Genomic DNA, 17,759 nt, shown 5'->3' with positions numbered 1-17,759 from the left:
TAAGACTTTTAGAAATGCAATGCATATAAGAATCAATCCAAAGATTTCTTCAGCTTTGAGACTTGCCATACAGACAAGTCCACAGTAAGCAAATCAGAAATATATTTCATCAAATCGCCTCATTAAAAAAAAAATCACCAAAATTATAGTAATCAACATAATATGACAATTCACTTGTATTAATTTTCCATTTGCAATGAAAAATTTTCAGATTTGCACATTGATTACAAGAATAACATGAATAGTTTTCATTGGAACCAAATTTCTATGACTAAAACATTAACTGCAGTAAGCTCACTTCTGTTCTAGAACATTTATAAAATCTATTGGCATCTCAAATGTGATATTCAAAAGAAAATAAATGAATATTGTGGATAATCAACAATCACTGGATTTCTGGCTTTTTTTCAAATAAATTTTTAATTTCAACACAGACCTTGAGAAAATGGGTCAGAGAGTATCAAGAAGCAGGCAGAAAGCTTTTACAAAACAATACACAATGACATTTAAAAAAGATGGTGATTTGTATAAAAATTAGAGGATGGCCGCATAAACTGGTATTTGAAGTGTAATCTAGCAAATTCAAACTATAATTTTATGTACAGATGCTTATATCTCTTTGTTGGTTTGTGTGCATAAAAGGTCTGCTGCTCAAATGCAGTGAGTTTCAAAACGAAGAAACAAAAGAATTTTCTAGACTGCCATTGTTTTAAAATATATAATGATACTTCATTGGGTTTATAAGGAATATATCTGGATAGTTAAATACCTCCCTCTATGACAGAGCCTATAACGAAAAGAGAAAAGAAAGTCTGAAGGCATTGCACCTATTTTACAAATGGTTTTGTGGTATTTCCATGTATCAATTCCTCACATTATACAGGATTTCAAAGATGCAGAACAGCAAGTGCTATCACATATCAATTACAGAATCATCCTTACTCATGTAGAACCTAACTTGTTCTGCCTTCCAGCTTCCACAGCCTCTCTCTTTGAAATGTAGCTTCTTCAAGCTTCTTACTGCTCCTGACCCCATAGAGCAGTACAGTAGCAGGCAAAGAAAGCTAAGCAGAAATTAGTGTGAGAACATTATATTACAAATAGCATTAGTTTTGAATTAGAAATCCAAATGATAATTTTACAGATAAGAAACAGGCTTGATATTTAGTCCCACACACATCTTAAAGGACCCCACAGCTTCATTCTTGGTGGCTTGTGCTGAAGGAGTTTGTAACTAGTTCTGCAAGGCTGGATTTGGTGGCTGTCTTTTTGTCAGTGATGAGACTTATTCTATCCCTATTCTGCTCAAAGAAGTAAAGGGGCTGGCTTTCCAGTTACAAAGCAATATTAGAACACAAAAGACAGACAAATATGTTTAAGTTTAAAATAATCAATCTTGTACGACACTTTCATACTCCTAGCATCCTAAAGGGTTCTATGTTGTGTTGTGGATTCTCTGTGGGTGCAGCCAATGACCAATAAGTCATCAGTAACCATGAACCAGACAAAGAAAAAATCTTATTTTGATAAGGGATGTTGGCCAGGGCATGGGAGTTATCCCCTCATTCCTCTAAAAACCTTTTGTAAAACCTTTAAGTCTCAGATGTCCAGCAGTCAGAAATGGATTGAAAAGAAGAAATTAAAACCTCTTTAATTAAAGTCTGATGTGAATGCACAATTATCACCGAGGTCCCGCTTTAATAGTGTTTCTTCCAGAAGGAAAATAAAGTATCACCCTTTTAGCAATAGGATTATTCAAACAATATTTCAACATTTCTGTTGCATACCAATTCTAGGCCAGCTTGGCAGGAATTAGGTGACAACCAGTTTTTGTTAGTACTAATATGTTTGTACAGCACCCTGTTTAGTGCAAGGGAATTTCTACAGTATAAGAATGAATGTACATAAAATAGATATTGCTAGTATACAACACACTGATGACAGGTTTCCTTTGTTGCAAAGACAAGCAAGTTGAATAGTTTTAACCACAGCATGCTGCAATGAGAACTTCATTTATTTAGATACAGTCTTGAAAAAATAACACAAAAACTTACACAGATTTTGTAATTTTGGAAAAATTCTCATGATTCTAACACTGTTATAGCTATCTGTGTTATGTCTGTATATCTCTCTATTGAAAGCATTATGGGTTTTCATATTATTTTAAGGGGGATTATTGTAGTAAAAATCCAACAGTGTCTGAATTTAAGCTTGGAGCTGAATATTCATTCACTTTAATGAGAACTATGGTGAAATGTGACCAGTTTTCTGACCTATTTTGAAATTGGTATTCCGCCAACTGGCATTTTGTTTGCACATCCAGATATTATCCACCATATGCTGACATGACATGATGATTGGTTCCAAAATGAAGTGGAATACTTGGCAAATAGAAATATATGGTACAAATAATACACTGCCTCTAGTCAGGAAAGCAAGCAGTCATTTTGAGAAGACTGAGAGGTTTTAAAATAACTTGAGCATACGCACTGCACAAAGCTGAAAGAAAGCCCTCTAGGTTATGGCTTTTTAGAAGTACAAGGGTCTCAAATTATGAGATCAATTCCTTACAGAAGAAGATTAAAATCTGACACAGCAGTACTAATAGTAGTACTTCAATAGAAGATTAATTTGCATCTTAGGGAGAATTTGGCCCACGTAGCTTCTTCCTCCTCTGGATTCCCCAAATCTTTCTTCTTACCATCTGTTCTTTTTTCCCACTGCTCTGACTTGTCTTCCCGCCCAGTGATGTCTAAGTTATCTGCCTCTCCTGAGTTAAGATCACATTTCATTCAAGCTCCAGCCTAATTTTGTATTATTTCTCCTAACCTTTTGCCACTGAACTCTTTATTTTTCTCCTAACTTGATGCTCCTATTAAACTTCTGCCTTCTATTCTAAACTGTAGAATATCAACCAAAAAAAGTCTTGTTCCTAAACTGGAAACACCTCAACTTTTTTCTTATAATTCTTGTTTCCAAAGCAATGTTTCTATTTTACCTTTCTCCAGTGACTTCCATGTGTGTGCTCTCCAACGTGAAGCCTCAAAACTTCCGTGTAAGTTATTGATTGGTCTCTGCTGTTGTCTTTTCATATCAACTAATGTCTGCTTTTTTGTAATGAAATTGAATATTTTTAAAGTGGTACATTATTTTGCCACTGTATTTCTTAGTAGTTTTTCTGTTCTTAGTTTTTCTGTTCTTGGATAAATAGGTTGGGCAGAAGGACTTAATACAAATGTTAAAAAAAATATTTCTCTATAAAAGTTCAACTAGACTTCAAAATCAGGCATCTAAATAGCACACACTTCCGATGTTTATATATTGAACAGCAAGCTTTGCTTATGAAACATGAAAGGATTTCAGTGTTTGGTGCATAACTTTCCCCCTTGTGAAAACTTAAAGAGGACAAAGCCCACTTTAAAATCATGTTCTTCAGAATAAATGATAACAGCTAGCTTTCTTATTGCAATCATTTAAGCATGCTCATACAGAGAAGAATTTGTAAGCAAAGGGAAGAATGACCTTACCAGCATGCAAGTACGCCAGATCAGGATTTTCAATGTCTGGGTGTAGTTCTTTCAAGTGGTTACGAAACTCCACAGGGATATTGGTTCCATAGTCACATTTAGGACAGTTATACATTTTTACTCCTTCATGCTTTCCTGTATGTAAAATGTGCTTACGTATATTTTCAGCACAGTTAGACCTAAAAAGAAATGAAAAATATAAATGTTTTATAGCAATTTATACCCCACTTGTTCAAATAAAATCTAGTGTTATAAAAGAAAACAAGTAGTCTTTATTCATTTTTCACTATCTGCCCATTTTTTGCATCCTTTTAGCTTTTGCATAAATGTCATGAAAAACTTAGCACGAAGGTTCCCAAAGCTGTTTCAGGTTAACTAAGCAACACATCTGAAACATAAACATTTAGAAAGGAAGAATTTTTTACATTTGCAGAAAGTCTTAAGATTTTAATTTTTCTTGACGGTAGTAAGTGATGGACAGAAATTAAGCAGAAGTCTTAACTCAGAAAAACTGAAATGCACAGATGCCTGCAACGTTCCCAGTAGAGCTCACATGAACCTTTCCTATGCAGTTTCTTGATTCCACAGGAGTTGCTCTGATTTTTGTGAGAATATTCCACCAACTCTCATCTCATTTTATGAACTGTTTCTACAAGAGAGAATTGAGTTGCTCAAGTTTATACCTTTTTGAAAATACACACAAATTCTGATTTGTATCTTAAGCATGGCTTTTGTGGAAGCAGTGGAGTTTCAATGCATAAAAACCAGAATACATAGATGAGCAGTTTTACGCATTTAGAAGAAATTTTTCTAATGATATTTCTGAAAAAAAGAAATGTGAGTAGAAAAAGGTTTCTCATTTCTTTCATCCACAAAGAGATGCACAATATGACAGTAATTTTTAATTTCCAGTGTTTAAAATTTTGCAGTCTCATTCCAGTAGAATTCCCGACTTCTTCAAGGTTGGTGATGAATCCCATACAAAATATACTGCTTCTTCATTTGTGTAAATCAGAAATAACCATTATATTTATTCTTGAATCAAAATAATAGCCTGTGTACAAATTTTTTAGACTTTCTTTGTACTGTATGCTACTAATATTGTCAAACTAAGAACAGTAATTCAGTTTAACTAAAAAAGTACACTCAAGTGAACTATATAAATATATAATACTTCACAAATGCTGAAATAAGACAACAGTAGTATTTTGAACAGCCAATTGTTCACCTGTCATGGTTAGGAATACCATAGTAACATGCACCTAGATAAAGAACCCCCAAAATAAACTGAAAGTAGCAGCTTGAAGTTCTGTTGGAGTGCTTGTCTCTCCCTTGGAGACGGTCATAGTAAAGCTGATATCTGCCTTACAGTGCTGCCAAATCTCACCCTCTGTCATATCCATCTGCTATATACCAGTATAACGATCAGACTCCTAAGAATGTCAGAGAAGACACTTACATTCACTGAAAAATATGGGAAATATTGGTCCTTAGGATCTTTCAGGATTCAGCCCTAATAAAATTACAATGCTCATAAATGTTAAAATTAAACATGTATTTTTTTTTTTTTTAAAGAAAGGAGAGTGTACACTGCAACGAAAGCAGGAGACAATCTGGTAACCTTCTATCACAGGTTATATTTTAAAGGGCAGCAGATTAAAGCAGAGCACACAAATCTGAAATAAAGTATCTGTGTCCTTTTAGCCCAGCTCTCACACTATGTTAAAGAGAGATATAAAAGTTTTTACTTTGAAATACTTCTGTGAAATGTATAAAGGATCTGTGGAAACCTATGTAAGAGTTTTGTGTAGAAAACCTAGCCTGTTCAAGTCATAAAAGGCCAGTTCTATCTCCTTTGATTTGTGAATTTGCTCCAACCACTTTAAACAGAGCAATCCCAAATTCTCATTTATTCAGTCATCAGTAAAAATCTGTGACTAAACACATCAACATACTAATATAAAAAATTTTAAAAAATGTATTTTTTTTATGCAGTGAGGCCAGAAAGGCTTAACCAGAAATGAAGAATATGAGATCACAAAGCATTACAAATGGTCTCTCATATTAGGTTGCAATGCAGCAACTGCAATCGTAAAGTTAACCATGAAGGTAACAACTGGCAAATGCAAGCACTTGTGAAGCCAAGTAATACCTTTATATATGACATGACAAAAGTGTACTGCCTATAAAATGCTTTTTTTTTTTTTTTAATTATTCAGTGTGCTTTTAATGTCTGTTTTATGAGGAATCTTCTCCCAAGTACTGTACAAGTATGTTATATGCCTGACACAAAAACACCTCACCAAAACCATGGGCATGTGTGTACTTCCATCACTTCATTTCATATGAGGAAACACAGAGCTCTGTGATTTTAAACAGCAATATGTTTTCATTAAAGCTATGTCATGATAAATATCTAACTAAAATATTACAGTGTTGCAATAGTGAAGATAGTTAAGCATTTGACAGGCTTTGTGTTACAAAATTCACTTCAAGGAGTTTAGAAACTGAGATAAAGATTCCCTTTATTCCAAAATCTGGCAACTTAGAGCCCAGCCCAAAAGAAATTTTTGAGTAAAGTCTGTTTGGTTTTTTGAGTTCCACTGAATTATAGCCACAAACAAATAAATGTAGCTTTTAAGAGGCCAGCTTGTGTTCCACTAAGGCTAAACCAGATGTTTCTAAGTTAAATTACTATTATCATTTCTTAATGTAAGCATGTTTTCATCCTTATGATCCATTTTCCATTTTGAAAATCAAATGTATATATTTCTGGCAATTTGTCCATGGTCTGCAATAACAGGAAGAGACCTCATTAGAGAGACTTAATTAGTCTAAAGCTGTAGTCTATGGATTTATATTCAATGCTGATGCAGAGAAACAAAACAGAAATTTTGTACTTATTTCTTGCAGTGAGTCCTTTTATCAGATATGAAGAAAGGTTTGACCCCACAGCAATTCTATTAAATGAAGGTGGAAGAGTTTTCAGTTTCCTGTCAGTGTTATACATGGTGAAAGAGAAGATGGGACATGTTACTAGGGCACAGAAAATGTGAGGAGCTGAAAAACTCAGCCCATACTTCCCATGTAACAAGCGTTTATGAGATCTCCTCATCAAAGATTGATATACTGGGAAGAGCGTAGGTCTGCTTTCCACTGCACATGCCCAGGAGAGCTCCCACATTTCTGTACAGGACAATACTGTGAAGTAAGGGTGACAGATGACAAGTTTCTCCTGAGAAATGCAGCTACTGCTTAAGTCGAAAACTTCTTTTGGCTGAAGATATAAAAGGACTTTTACCTCTAATGTTTATCACACAGCAATGCATTTATGATTGCTGCTCTAACTGCACAGTTCATCTTGCCATTGTAAACCCATTCGAACCAACCAGTTACCTGCCTTTCTTCTGCTGCTCTTAATAAATTAAAGGTTGATGCTTATTAAAATATCATAAAGTGGAAATGACTTGTCAACAGTAAAACTGTACTTTAATCACAGAATTACAGAATGATTGAGGTTGGAAGAGACCTCTAGAAGTTATCTGGTCCAAGCCTCCTACTCAAGCAGGGACATTCAGGGCCAGATACACAGGACAGTTTTCAGGCAGCTTCTGAAAATCTCAGTCACCTTCACAGTGGAAAAGCGTTTCCTGATTTTCAGGGGGAACCTCCTGTGTTTCAGTGTGTGCCCATTGCCTCTGGTCCTGACACTAGGCACCACTGAAAAGAGCCCAGCTCTATCTTCTTTACTCCCTTCTTTCAGGCATGTGTGCATATTGATGACATCCTTCCCAAGTCATTTCTCCAGGCTGAAGAGTTTCAGGTCTCTCAGCCTCTTGATTTTTGAGAGAGATGCTCCAGCGCCTTTTCATCTCAGTGCCCCTTTGCTGGACTCTCTTCAGTATGTCTATGTGTGTCTTGTACCATGGAGACCAGAACTGGACCCAGCACTCCAGGTGTGGCCTCACTAGTACTGGGTACAGGGGAAGGATCACCTCTCTTGACCTACTGGCAGCAATGCTCCTAATGCAACCAGGACACAGCTTTCTCTGCTTCAAGGATGTGTTGGTGGTCCATGCTCAACTTGGTGTCCACCAATAACCCACGTCCTTTCCTGCAAATCTGCTTTCCAGCTGGTCAGGCCCCAGCATACAGTGGTGCATGGGGCTGTTCCTCCCCATGTGCAAGACTTGGCACTTCCCCTTGTTGGATATGTGGTTCTTGTCAGCCCATTTCTCTAGTTCGTTGAGGTCCATCTGGACTGAGATGCAACACTCTGGTGTATCAACCACCTCTCCCCAGTTCGTCTATCTGCAAACTTGCTGAGGGTACACTCTGCCACAACATCCAGATCATTCATGAAGGTGTTGAAAAGGACTGGACACAATATTGACCCCCGGGGTACAATGCTAATTTTTGGCCTCCAACTAGACTTCATGCCACTGACCACCACTATCTGGGCCTAGCTGTTCAACAAGAACAATGCATCCAAAAAAGATCGCAGTCATTGTCACTTTGTAAGCAAATCTCATTATACTGGTTAACTGGATAAGAACAGGATACCACAGGAAAAAAAAGAAAGCTGGGTAGGTATTATAAAAGTCAGTAACATTCAGCTTCCAATGGCACCTTACACCACAAAGAAGCTCAAAGCTCCTCCATAATGGAGCCTAAAACCAACTTCTGCATTCCAAGAATGAGAACAAACAACTTATTCAAGTTTCTAGTGGTGACTGTGCTTACACAGGCATTATTCATAAAGAGATAAGGAAGCCCAAGTACCACATGCCACAAAGCTATGTGTACTTGTCTGCTTCTTAACAGCACTGATCTGCTTTGCAGGAAGAGTGAAATAAAGTGGAAGGTTAGGAGAAGCATAAAATGCTCAGACATTTTGTCAGCCTGAGAAGCTGTTGCCTTTGTCTATTTTGTCTTTCTTCTTACATTGCCTCTCCTATACTTATATATATCTCAGTTCTGCTACAAAAAAATTGGACATTGCGCTAAAAGTAAGAAACAGAACGCCTGGTCTACAGAACAGTGGGAAAACACACTCCTAGTGCATGGTGTGGGCAGGAGTACTTGTAACTGCCTTCCTCCTAAGCCAGAAAACACAATTGTTCCTCTAGCTCCTAAAAGTAGTATAATTCTGCCCCGTGAAGACATTTTCATAGTTGCACTGGCATCTACAGTGTGCCACTGACCAGATACCTCAGAAAAACTAGGCCCACCTATTGAAAACAGCAGCACTGTTGGCGGTTCTGGGATGGCAGAGCACAGATGTGCACTTTGCAGGAGGCAGAGGTGGGAATTCGAAGTCAGAAGCAGGGAAACACGGGTGGAACAATGAGCCTTGGAGCAAATTTGTGGCAGGTGGGCAACTGTCAGCATGAAGGTCCCCACAGTAAGTGCTGTCTGTGGTCATTATTCCCCCATCATCTCTTCCTTCTCTCCCACCTTGCTGGGCTCAGCCAGACAGCCTCACCAGCAAGCAGTACAAGCCGCAAGAGGGCAGAGATTCGGGCTTTCCTTCCCCATGCAGGGATGGAGATCAAGGCTGGATGCAGAGGGCTGTGCCTTGCCCTCCATCCAGCCAGAAGCACTGGTTTAAGCAGCCCAGGTAAACAGCTGAATCAGTAGCCTACTGCAGAGCTGGGGCTGCCCAGTACCAGAGCTATTTGCTGTCCTCATCTTTTTTACATGGCATTTTGGATAAAAATCATGAAGTAAGAGAAATTTATGAAACATCTTCTGTTAATTCTAAATTTGCCCGTGCAGAATAGGAATATTTCTGTGTTTTCTAAGGGTTTTGTACATGAGAATACATTAGCTTATATTCAACAGCTGAATGAAATATAGCAGGAAGCAACCTATTTTTATTAAGATGTTTTACTAATAGGAAACTGAAATTAGAACTCTTCCATTATGCAGTGCCTGACATTTTCAGGAAGATGCTTGCTGCAAGACATGAAAATGGAAGGTTTTAGAGGTGCAAATGAGGCAAAATGTTAATTATCTAGCCCAGTAAGTTTTAAAAATTTTAGCACCTTGTAGGGCTCTTATTTGCACAAAATAAACCTTTTTCAAAAGGTTTTCTCCAGGACATTATGTACAACACCCTCTTTCTGCAGAGAAACACTAACCTAAAGGACTTATGGCAGCTCCATGGATGTCACTATTTACAACATAAAAAGAAACACAGTGATACAGCCGAACAATTGAAAAGATCTCTATTTTACCCCTGTTCATCAGTATGAATCAAGTTCACTCTCATACAGAGAGCACTCTGAAGGTCTTCTGCATTGTTTATACCCCACTATGCAACATGCAAAAAGTACACAGACATTTTAGTATTTTGATTGAAAAAACAGCCAAGTCTCCAGATATTGCCTTCCAGAAATAAAAGCAGTTATGATAGAATCATAGAATGGTAAGGGTTGAAAAGATCACCAAGTTCCAACCCCCTGCCATGAGCAGGAATACTTCACACTAGACCATGTCGCCCAAGGCTCTGTCCAACCTGGCCTTGAATACTTCCAGCAACAGTGCATTTACCACTTCTTTGGGCAACCTGTTCCAGTGCCTCACCACTCTCACAGCGAAGAACTTCTTCCTTATATCTAACCTGAACTTCTCCTGTTTTAGTTTAAACCCATTACCCCTTGTCTTATTGCTACAGTTCCTGATGATGAAAGCAAACTTCTCATGAAAGTGATATGTATCATCACAGATCCCATTACCCCTTGTCTTACTGCTACAGTTCCTGATGATGAAAGCAAACTTCTCATGAAAGTGATATGTATCATCACAGATTCTTAACTGCAGGTATTCACCAAAAGCTTGCAGGTGCCTCCTTCACAAAAAATGCCATCTAACGTTGAAAAACCTCCTTAAATCAAAACTGCAATAAGGTAATTGCACTAGAAAAGAAGAAATGCAAAGTCACTTAATACCTTTAGCTGGACCTCATGGATAGCACAGTTCATATAAAGAGTTTGCCCAGTGATGCTTTCCTTAACACTAACTCTTTCTCGTACTAAAACATGATTTTCAAAGACACATTGGAATCTAATGGAAAGCAACAGACTATTGAAATCACAGCCAAATTACTTTATAGCTGATCATTCTCACTTTTACAAACTGTCATATTTGTTATACTGCTGCATCCAGAGAGTATTACATTTCCAACAAATCTTGCTCAACTGAAGAATCCTCTGCTATCTGGGCCTCTTGTGGATGAGCTACACACACCCAGTTCCTTTCATCCCACTTTGGGAAATCATCACATTCTTCCTAAACTCTTTGAACTTGCAAAGATTGCTTTAAGCGCTGAATACTAGCGTGTGTTTCACATCAGTGCTGCATATATGGATGCCATGACTTTTCACATGCTCAGCATTGTCCAGTTTTGGACAGGAACTCCTGGATACTTTTTGGAGCACCAAGAGCTCCTGTTCACTCATTTAAATGCTGGAACCTGTCAGGTTTTTTCAGCATTATTGCTTCCCAAAATACAATCCTTCCAGCCTGCCTTTATTTCTTACTTGCATTAAACTGTATGAAAACTAGCATTCAGTAGAGTGACAATAAACAACCTAATGGGCAATATTTTCTTGACAGGAAAGAAACGAATACCTCAATCTGTGGTAATTACGTTACATGAACAGACTTATTCGATCAAAACCTTTATAATGACAGTCGCTCTGCTAAGCTAAAACCCAGACAAACAAACCAGCTAAAAATTCTTCCCAGCACACACAACATTTATCTACATTTCTGGGTTTTGCCAGTTAATGCAAACTACCTACAACATTATACACAATCTGCATATACCACTGGCATTCAGTTCAGACCACAAGTTTAAAAACCAAACTATTGGCTTACCTTCTCATTGATACAGGCCAAAACAGAATTGCACAAGAAATAACAAGAAATCACAAAATACCATGGCCAAAAAATACATTCTGAAATTTGTTATGACTAACATTATAAAATTATTATTACATATTAAGACACATAGTAAACATATATGTGCATATATATACAGGAAATGTGATATATTTGCTCAGTCTTATTACTAGCATGCACCTGTGTTACTTTTGCTTGCTCTTTCCCTTTAAAACCAAAGATCCTACCTTTTACTTAAGTTTTAAATGACTGGGGCAACAATCACATAAATACAAGTGCTGGTGCCCTACAACCAGTTTCAGTTACCAAGTGACATGCTACTATTGCTAGAATTAGCAGCATATGCCTCCATGGGAACTCAGGAGGTCATAGAATCATAGAATAGTTAGGGTTGGAAAGGACCTTAAGATCATCTAGTTCCAACCCCTCTGCCACTAAACCATATCACCCAGGGCCTCGTCCAGCCTGGTCTTGAACACTGCCAGGGATGGAGCATTCACAACTTCCCTGGGCAACCCATTCCGGTGCCTCACCACCCTAACACTAAAGAACTTCTTCCTTATATCCAATCTAAACTTCCCCCGTTTAAGTTTTAACCCATTACCCCTTGTCCTGTCACTACAGTCCCTAATGCAGAGTCCCTCCCCAGCATCCCTATAGGCCCCTTCAGATACTGGAAGGCTGCTATGAGGTCTCCACGCAGCCTTCTCTTCTCCAGGCTGAACAGCCCCAACTTCCTCAGCCTGTCTTCATACGGGAGGTGCTCAATTGCAATGTACCCTGTGCCAGTTTAGTTCTGCCTATGTCACTGCTGGCAAACATCTCTCCATGCTGTTCATAAAGACCTGTGGTGGTCAGTGGCAACAAATTGCTGGGGGACAGCAACATCTTAACCACTAGAGCCATTTCTGCAGTGAACATTTGCCCACAGCTGATGCTTTTCAACCATACCAAGCTAAGCTGACTGAACACACCCACAGCATCATAAAAAGGCATGCCCAACAATCTGGTGGCTACATGAATTGCCCCGTTTTATATGTACTGCTGTGTACTGCATATATTGTCAGTCAAAAAATGTGAAGTAGCCCATAAAAGGGAGTACACTACATTTACATGTTTTAATGAGATTTTATGATACAGTCAGTTTCACAAAGAAAATAAAAGAAATGTATTTGGGATTTATTCTGACAGTATTATAGTAACACCCAGGCATAATAATCGTAATGTTTTCTGCTTTTCTACATATTTAGCTTTGTGGTTTTTTTTCTGTAATGATCTATTTGTTATGACATACAGTATGTGTGACAGATGTCCAATGCTGGCTGCTAAAAAGTAGCAGAGCCCTGTAGGGAAGCAGCAAAAACTTGTGCGTCAGCACTGAAAATGATGGAAGATTGATAATTACTGCTTGTGTCTTAGCTCCATTCAGCAGACTACCATGTCCAAATTGTAATCTGTCTACAGATCTACCATTATATTTACAAGGTATAGGAATAAAATGTCCCAATTTCAAATAATTGATTATTACAAATACATGACATACAAGGAGTTGATTACAATTGCCAAAATGCATGCTCTTAAAGGCAAATTAAGGGTGACTGGAAATTCTGAATGGAAATAAGAAGTAATGGGCTTTAGTTTTGTTTACCTCTGAGGACTCTGTAAACCTGGTTACACCCCTGCACAGGGAACACCAACCAAAGTATAAAACCAGTGTGACATCTAGACCTACTCATGAATTTTCAGTCAGAATTTTTCTCGAAAAACAAACAAAAATGTTTAGTTCACAATATAGAGAAAACCTGATCTTTGCAGAAAAAAAATCTCTTATTCTGAGGAAATAAGGCTTCCTGACTTAAATGCTTACATTTATCCTGCTTTCTACAGGAAAAGAAAGGAATAAAGAGGAACCTCTCAGACAGCAATCTGCAAATTTATGTCCCAACTACAAGACTTAGGAGAAGCACATGGAAAGGGTGCAGAAAGGCACAGAGACATGCCTCAGCTCTCCACCTGTGCTGCGGTCCTCACTGCTCGGGAAGATGCTGTGCAGAGCTCAGCTCACCTTCTGAGTCTGGCCAAGTAGCAATTTGGAGAGAGCCTTGATGTCTCTTCCTACTGGCAGAGGATGGAAAAAAAAGGAAAATAATAATAAAAAAACAAAAAAGCAATTTTTCACAAGACTGATCTGCTACTGAAAGCTCTCCATAACACCTGCTAGAACTCCTGGCTTCCACCTAGATGCAGGCAGAGTGAGCTCTGTAATGGCCTGGCTCAAGGGCCCTCTGGATCCGTGTGCCTGTAGTGTGAGGGATGCAGAGGTCTGCTGTGCACAGTGAACTGCTGCACCTTGTCAGCCAAGGTTTAAGTGGCAGAAATAGCAGGTGGAGTTCATCTATTTCACAGTAACTGAAAATAATCACTCCATTGTTCCTGGGCTTCCTCCCTCCCCCTTTCCTTTCTTGTTGGAGCAGATGGCATAAAAGAGAAGTTGGTTGGAGAAACAGCAGCTCTGCAGTTGTGCAAGGATGGAGACCAGGCTTTAAGTATCATAGGCCCTGATTTAGCAAGGTACTTATGCACTTGTGCAGTTAAAGTACAAGCAGCCCCATTGACTTCAAAAAGAATGACTCACAAGCTTAAATTTATGTACATGATCAAATACCTTGCTGAAATGAGGCCATGGAAAGTATCCATTTTTTAAAAAAAGCTAGGATGAATTTAATTGAAGACACACATTTCCTTTCAACATCAATTTTTTCCCCTATTGTACTTCTTTTAATGACCACATAAAGTAACTGAACAATTCTTTAGATTCTGTTTGTATATCCTCAGGAATCCATAAAGCATTTTCAGAAATATAAAAGTGCAGACGGAGCCTAAGTGTGGAGGCTACAGGCTGCACAAGATGAAACTGGACCCCTAATGCTGCTGGAGTCAGAAATGATAGCAACACACCCTAAAGGCTGCCTGTCAATCTCAGATGCAGATGGCACTTCCAACTGGCCTTTGTGTCAGTTCCTTCAGCCATTTTAGTGACAACATGGCTCCCTAGAGGGTAGATCCTGTTGCTTCGCAGCCTGGATTCATACCCAGAGCACTGTGGTCTTTATGATCTCTGCTCAAAGTAGTTGGTTTTTTTTAATGCATGGAGACCTCATAGCAGCCTTCCAGTATCTGAAGGGGGCCTATAGGGATGCTAGAGAGGGACTCTTCATTAAGGACTGTAGTGACAGGATAAGGGGTAATGGGTTAAAACTTAAACAGGGGAAGTTTAGACTGGATATAAGGAAGAAGTTCTTTAGTGTTAGGGTGGTGAGGCACTGGAATGGGTTGCCCAGGGAAGTTGTGAATGCTCCATCCCTGGCAGTATTCAAGACCAGGCTGGACGAGGCCTTGGGTGATATGGTTTAGTGTGAGGTGTGCCTGCCTATGGCAGGGGGGTTGGAACTAGATGATCTTAAGGTCCTTTCCAACCCTAACTATTCTATGATTTTATGATTTATGCTGAAAACAATGTTGATAACAGAGACATTTAACAGGGAATAAATATGTGATTAAGGGACACCTTAACTTTGAGAAAACCTGTAACAAAACCAAAAGCAACGACTACAAGTTACAACCAAATTTAAACAAGAAATAAAGCACAATTTCTTCAGCACTTATAGCAATTAACCTTTCACACAAGGAGAGTGGGTTCTCCTACTCTGAATGTTCCCAGATCAAACTTGAATGTCTTTCTGGACAATAAAAATTCAGTCAAATGCAAGAGGCTCAGAAGAGAGCAAACTGGAAAAAAAAACATGCAGTCTGTTTTATGTAGAAGGTCAGACTAGCTGAGCTTAAGGCTTTTTCTGGGCTCAAAGTCTACAAGAAGTACAGTTTTAAGTCTGAAAAATGTCATTGTGAGGTCAGACATTTATTGTGTTTCCATGATGTCATGGAAATCTGTTCAGTCTGCAAATTAAAATATATTCTTCCTGGCTGTCAATACTGCAAAGCCATCTTAGGTTCTGAAAGTCAAATTTGTTTTTTTAGTTGGAGGTATAATTGATTATTTGATATAAAATCTGCCTTGAAAGTATATATTGGAGAAACATCATTCTCTTCAGATTATGTCCTCATAATGCCATTGTCTGCACAAATATAAGTAAATGCAGCATTTGGCTCTGTACTTTGAGCTTACTTCAGAGCCATCATTCACCCCAGGAGAACTGGTTTTAAGAGTAGGGAGCAAGCAAAGCTTAATTTTTTTCTCCTACCAGAGTACATTTGCCTACAAGTATGCCCTTCTGCTGAGACAAAAATTGCAATTTTCATGTAGCTAGATTTTCACAGTAGACCCAAGCATCAAGTTCAATGAGCTGTGTACTTCACCAAGAGATGCTGAAATTGAATACTCTTGAATGAAAGCACTATGTATTTGACTTACCTAGCATACCTAGTGCATATATGCAGAGTAAAACGTATAAGATAATTTCTAGCACGTCAGGCTATCCAAAGCCCCAGATGAGCTGCCTCGCGAAAGTACTAACTTAAAATTGGACCACCCAGAAGACATAAATTATTACTGTTCTTTCAACTACATGTTATTATGTCTAAATATTAGACAAAGTATTTTAATTAGATGAGAAGTCAGGGCAACACTGTAACAGTGTTGATTGAGAAGAACAGGAACTAATGATCTTTTAAATGATCTTTAAGTTCCCTTCCAACCCTAACCACTCCATGATCCTATGTTGCTTTAAGAAGCTGATCTAGTACCCAAAAAGAGAAAAGTGTAAACACCTCGAAAAGCCTTTAGAATGTCAATGAAATTGTGTCACATTGAGGAATTTTATAGACCAATACCAGATAAATTATCCTACCATTGTGTATGCAAAGGCTTTGTCTTAAAGAAAACAAACAACCAAACAAAACCCCCCAACAAGCATATAAAAATAGACCCCATCATATTTCATGAAAATAAACTTCTTTCTTTTAGTATAGATGGTGTTATGGACTTGCCTTTTTTCCCCACAGAGGGGTAACACGGAAAGAGGGAAAAATGGTAAAATATGAAACTTGTTCTTTGGCTTCAACTTCCACATTCCTGTATCATACTACAGCAGAAACTAATGAACTTGCTCATCTTCGAAAGCCGTTTTGCATGCTTCTTCCTTACCCTGAACTCTGATCCTTGTAGATCTTCCCTTGTGTGTGTACTAATTTTACTGGTATAGTATGTGCGCTTTTATTAGTTGTGTTCTGATAATTTCTACTGAGAGATACTTAAAGCTTACACAAGTCAAAAACTATTTTATCACTTCTGAAGAAAACTAATAGGGCAGAGTCAGTGAATGATAAGAGAGAGAGACCACTGAATTTATTTAATAATCCACGTCCATTTCACAAAAATGGCCTGTGTAATCCTTTTAAAAATAATAACCTGTTCATTTCAGACCTTGCACAATGCTTCTCTTTGTCCCTTGTAAGTCTCTCAAATGTCTTATTTTAAAGGAATATATAGTACTCCCGGAAGACATTTTCCCATTTCTATTCTCTTCAACTCCTGTGAGCCCTTGTTCTGTGTGATAAGGCAATCTCCTTCGGGATCTGAGCTGTGTAGTTTCGCACCACGAGTGACAAGGACTCAACTTGAATAACTGCTGTGCGCAGGTTGTAATTATGTCAGCTGGAGTGTTGAACAAGGGGACTGATTAATGTGAGCCCCAGCCCAGGCACAGTCCCTATCAAAACCTTCGTGCAGGCCAGCAGTGGGGATGGGTTAAAGCAGAAAGACAAAACATGCTGTATCGTCCATGATAGATGAATTGCTCCAACAGTCTTCAGGCAGATGTTCCAGGACAGTATAATATACAATTACTCTGCCTTATCACCTTCCCAGGGACAATAAAGCTTCCTCCTTCTATAGCTCATGTGAGTGAAGGCAAAATTAGTTTTACTTTTACAACACTGACTCACTTATCATGTTGCCTTGATTGTGCCTTTACAGCTAAAGAAAACATATATTCCACTCTTAAACTAAAAAAATAAAATAAAGAAAAAAACACCACAAAAAAAAACCTTGCTCTCCTCACCTTTTATATAACACCAGATGATACCTCTGAGTCTATTTTGTATTATAGTAATGCAGTCCTTAAAGGGCTAATTCAGCATGTTATTCTAGGGAACACAACTAACTAGAACAACTGGACCTATTCATGGGCTTAATATTATAGGTACGCATACAAAGGCGCATTACTGAATCAAGTCAGAATTATTAAATGATAAAAAATACATAGGTTTTATACAGAAGATGCCAATGCAAATAACATGCCCTTA

General features: G+C 38.2%; 1 protein-coding gene across 1 annotated transcript in view; it reads right to left on the bottom strand.

Annotated features, from left to right (window-relative positions):
• ZNF407 (zinc finger protein 407) overlaps positions 1–17,759 on the bottom strand; it is a 339,001-nt gene that overhangs the window by 92,014 nt on the left and 229,228 nt on the right. The window contains exon 8 of the mRNA XM_061448907.1: positions 3,528–3,706. Coding sequence (XP_061304891.1) covers positions 3,528–3,706 — 179 coding nt within the window. The remainder of the gene's footprint in view (positions 1–3,527; positions 3,707–17,759) is intronic.

This window comes from Pezoporus flaviventris, unplaced genomic scaffold (assembly GCF_033815535.1).
Source record: "Pezoporus flaviventris isolate CSIRO_AGI_PZ_B2104156 unplaced genomic scaffold, CSIRO_AGI_Pfla_v1 ptg000007l, whole genome shotgun sequence".
Classification (NCBI taxonomy): domain Eukaryota; kingdom Metazoa; phylum Chordata; class Aves; order Psittaciformes; family Psittacidae; genus Pezoporus; species Pezoporus flaviventris.
The sequence above is the reverse complement of the archived record's forward strand: the minus strand, read 5'-3'. Positions and strand labels throughout refer to the sequence as shown.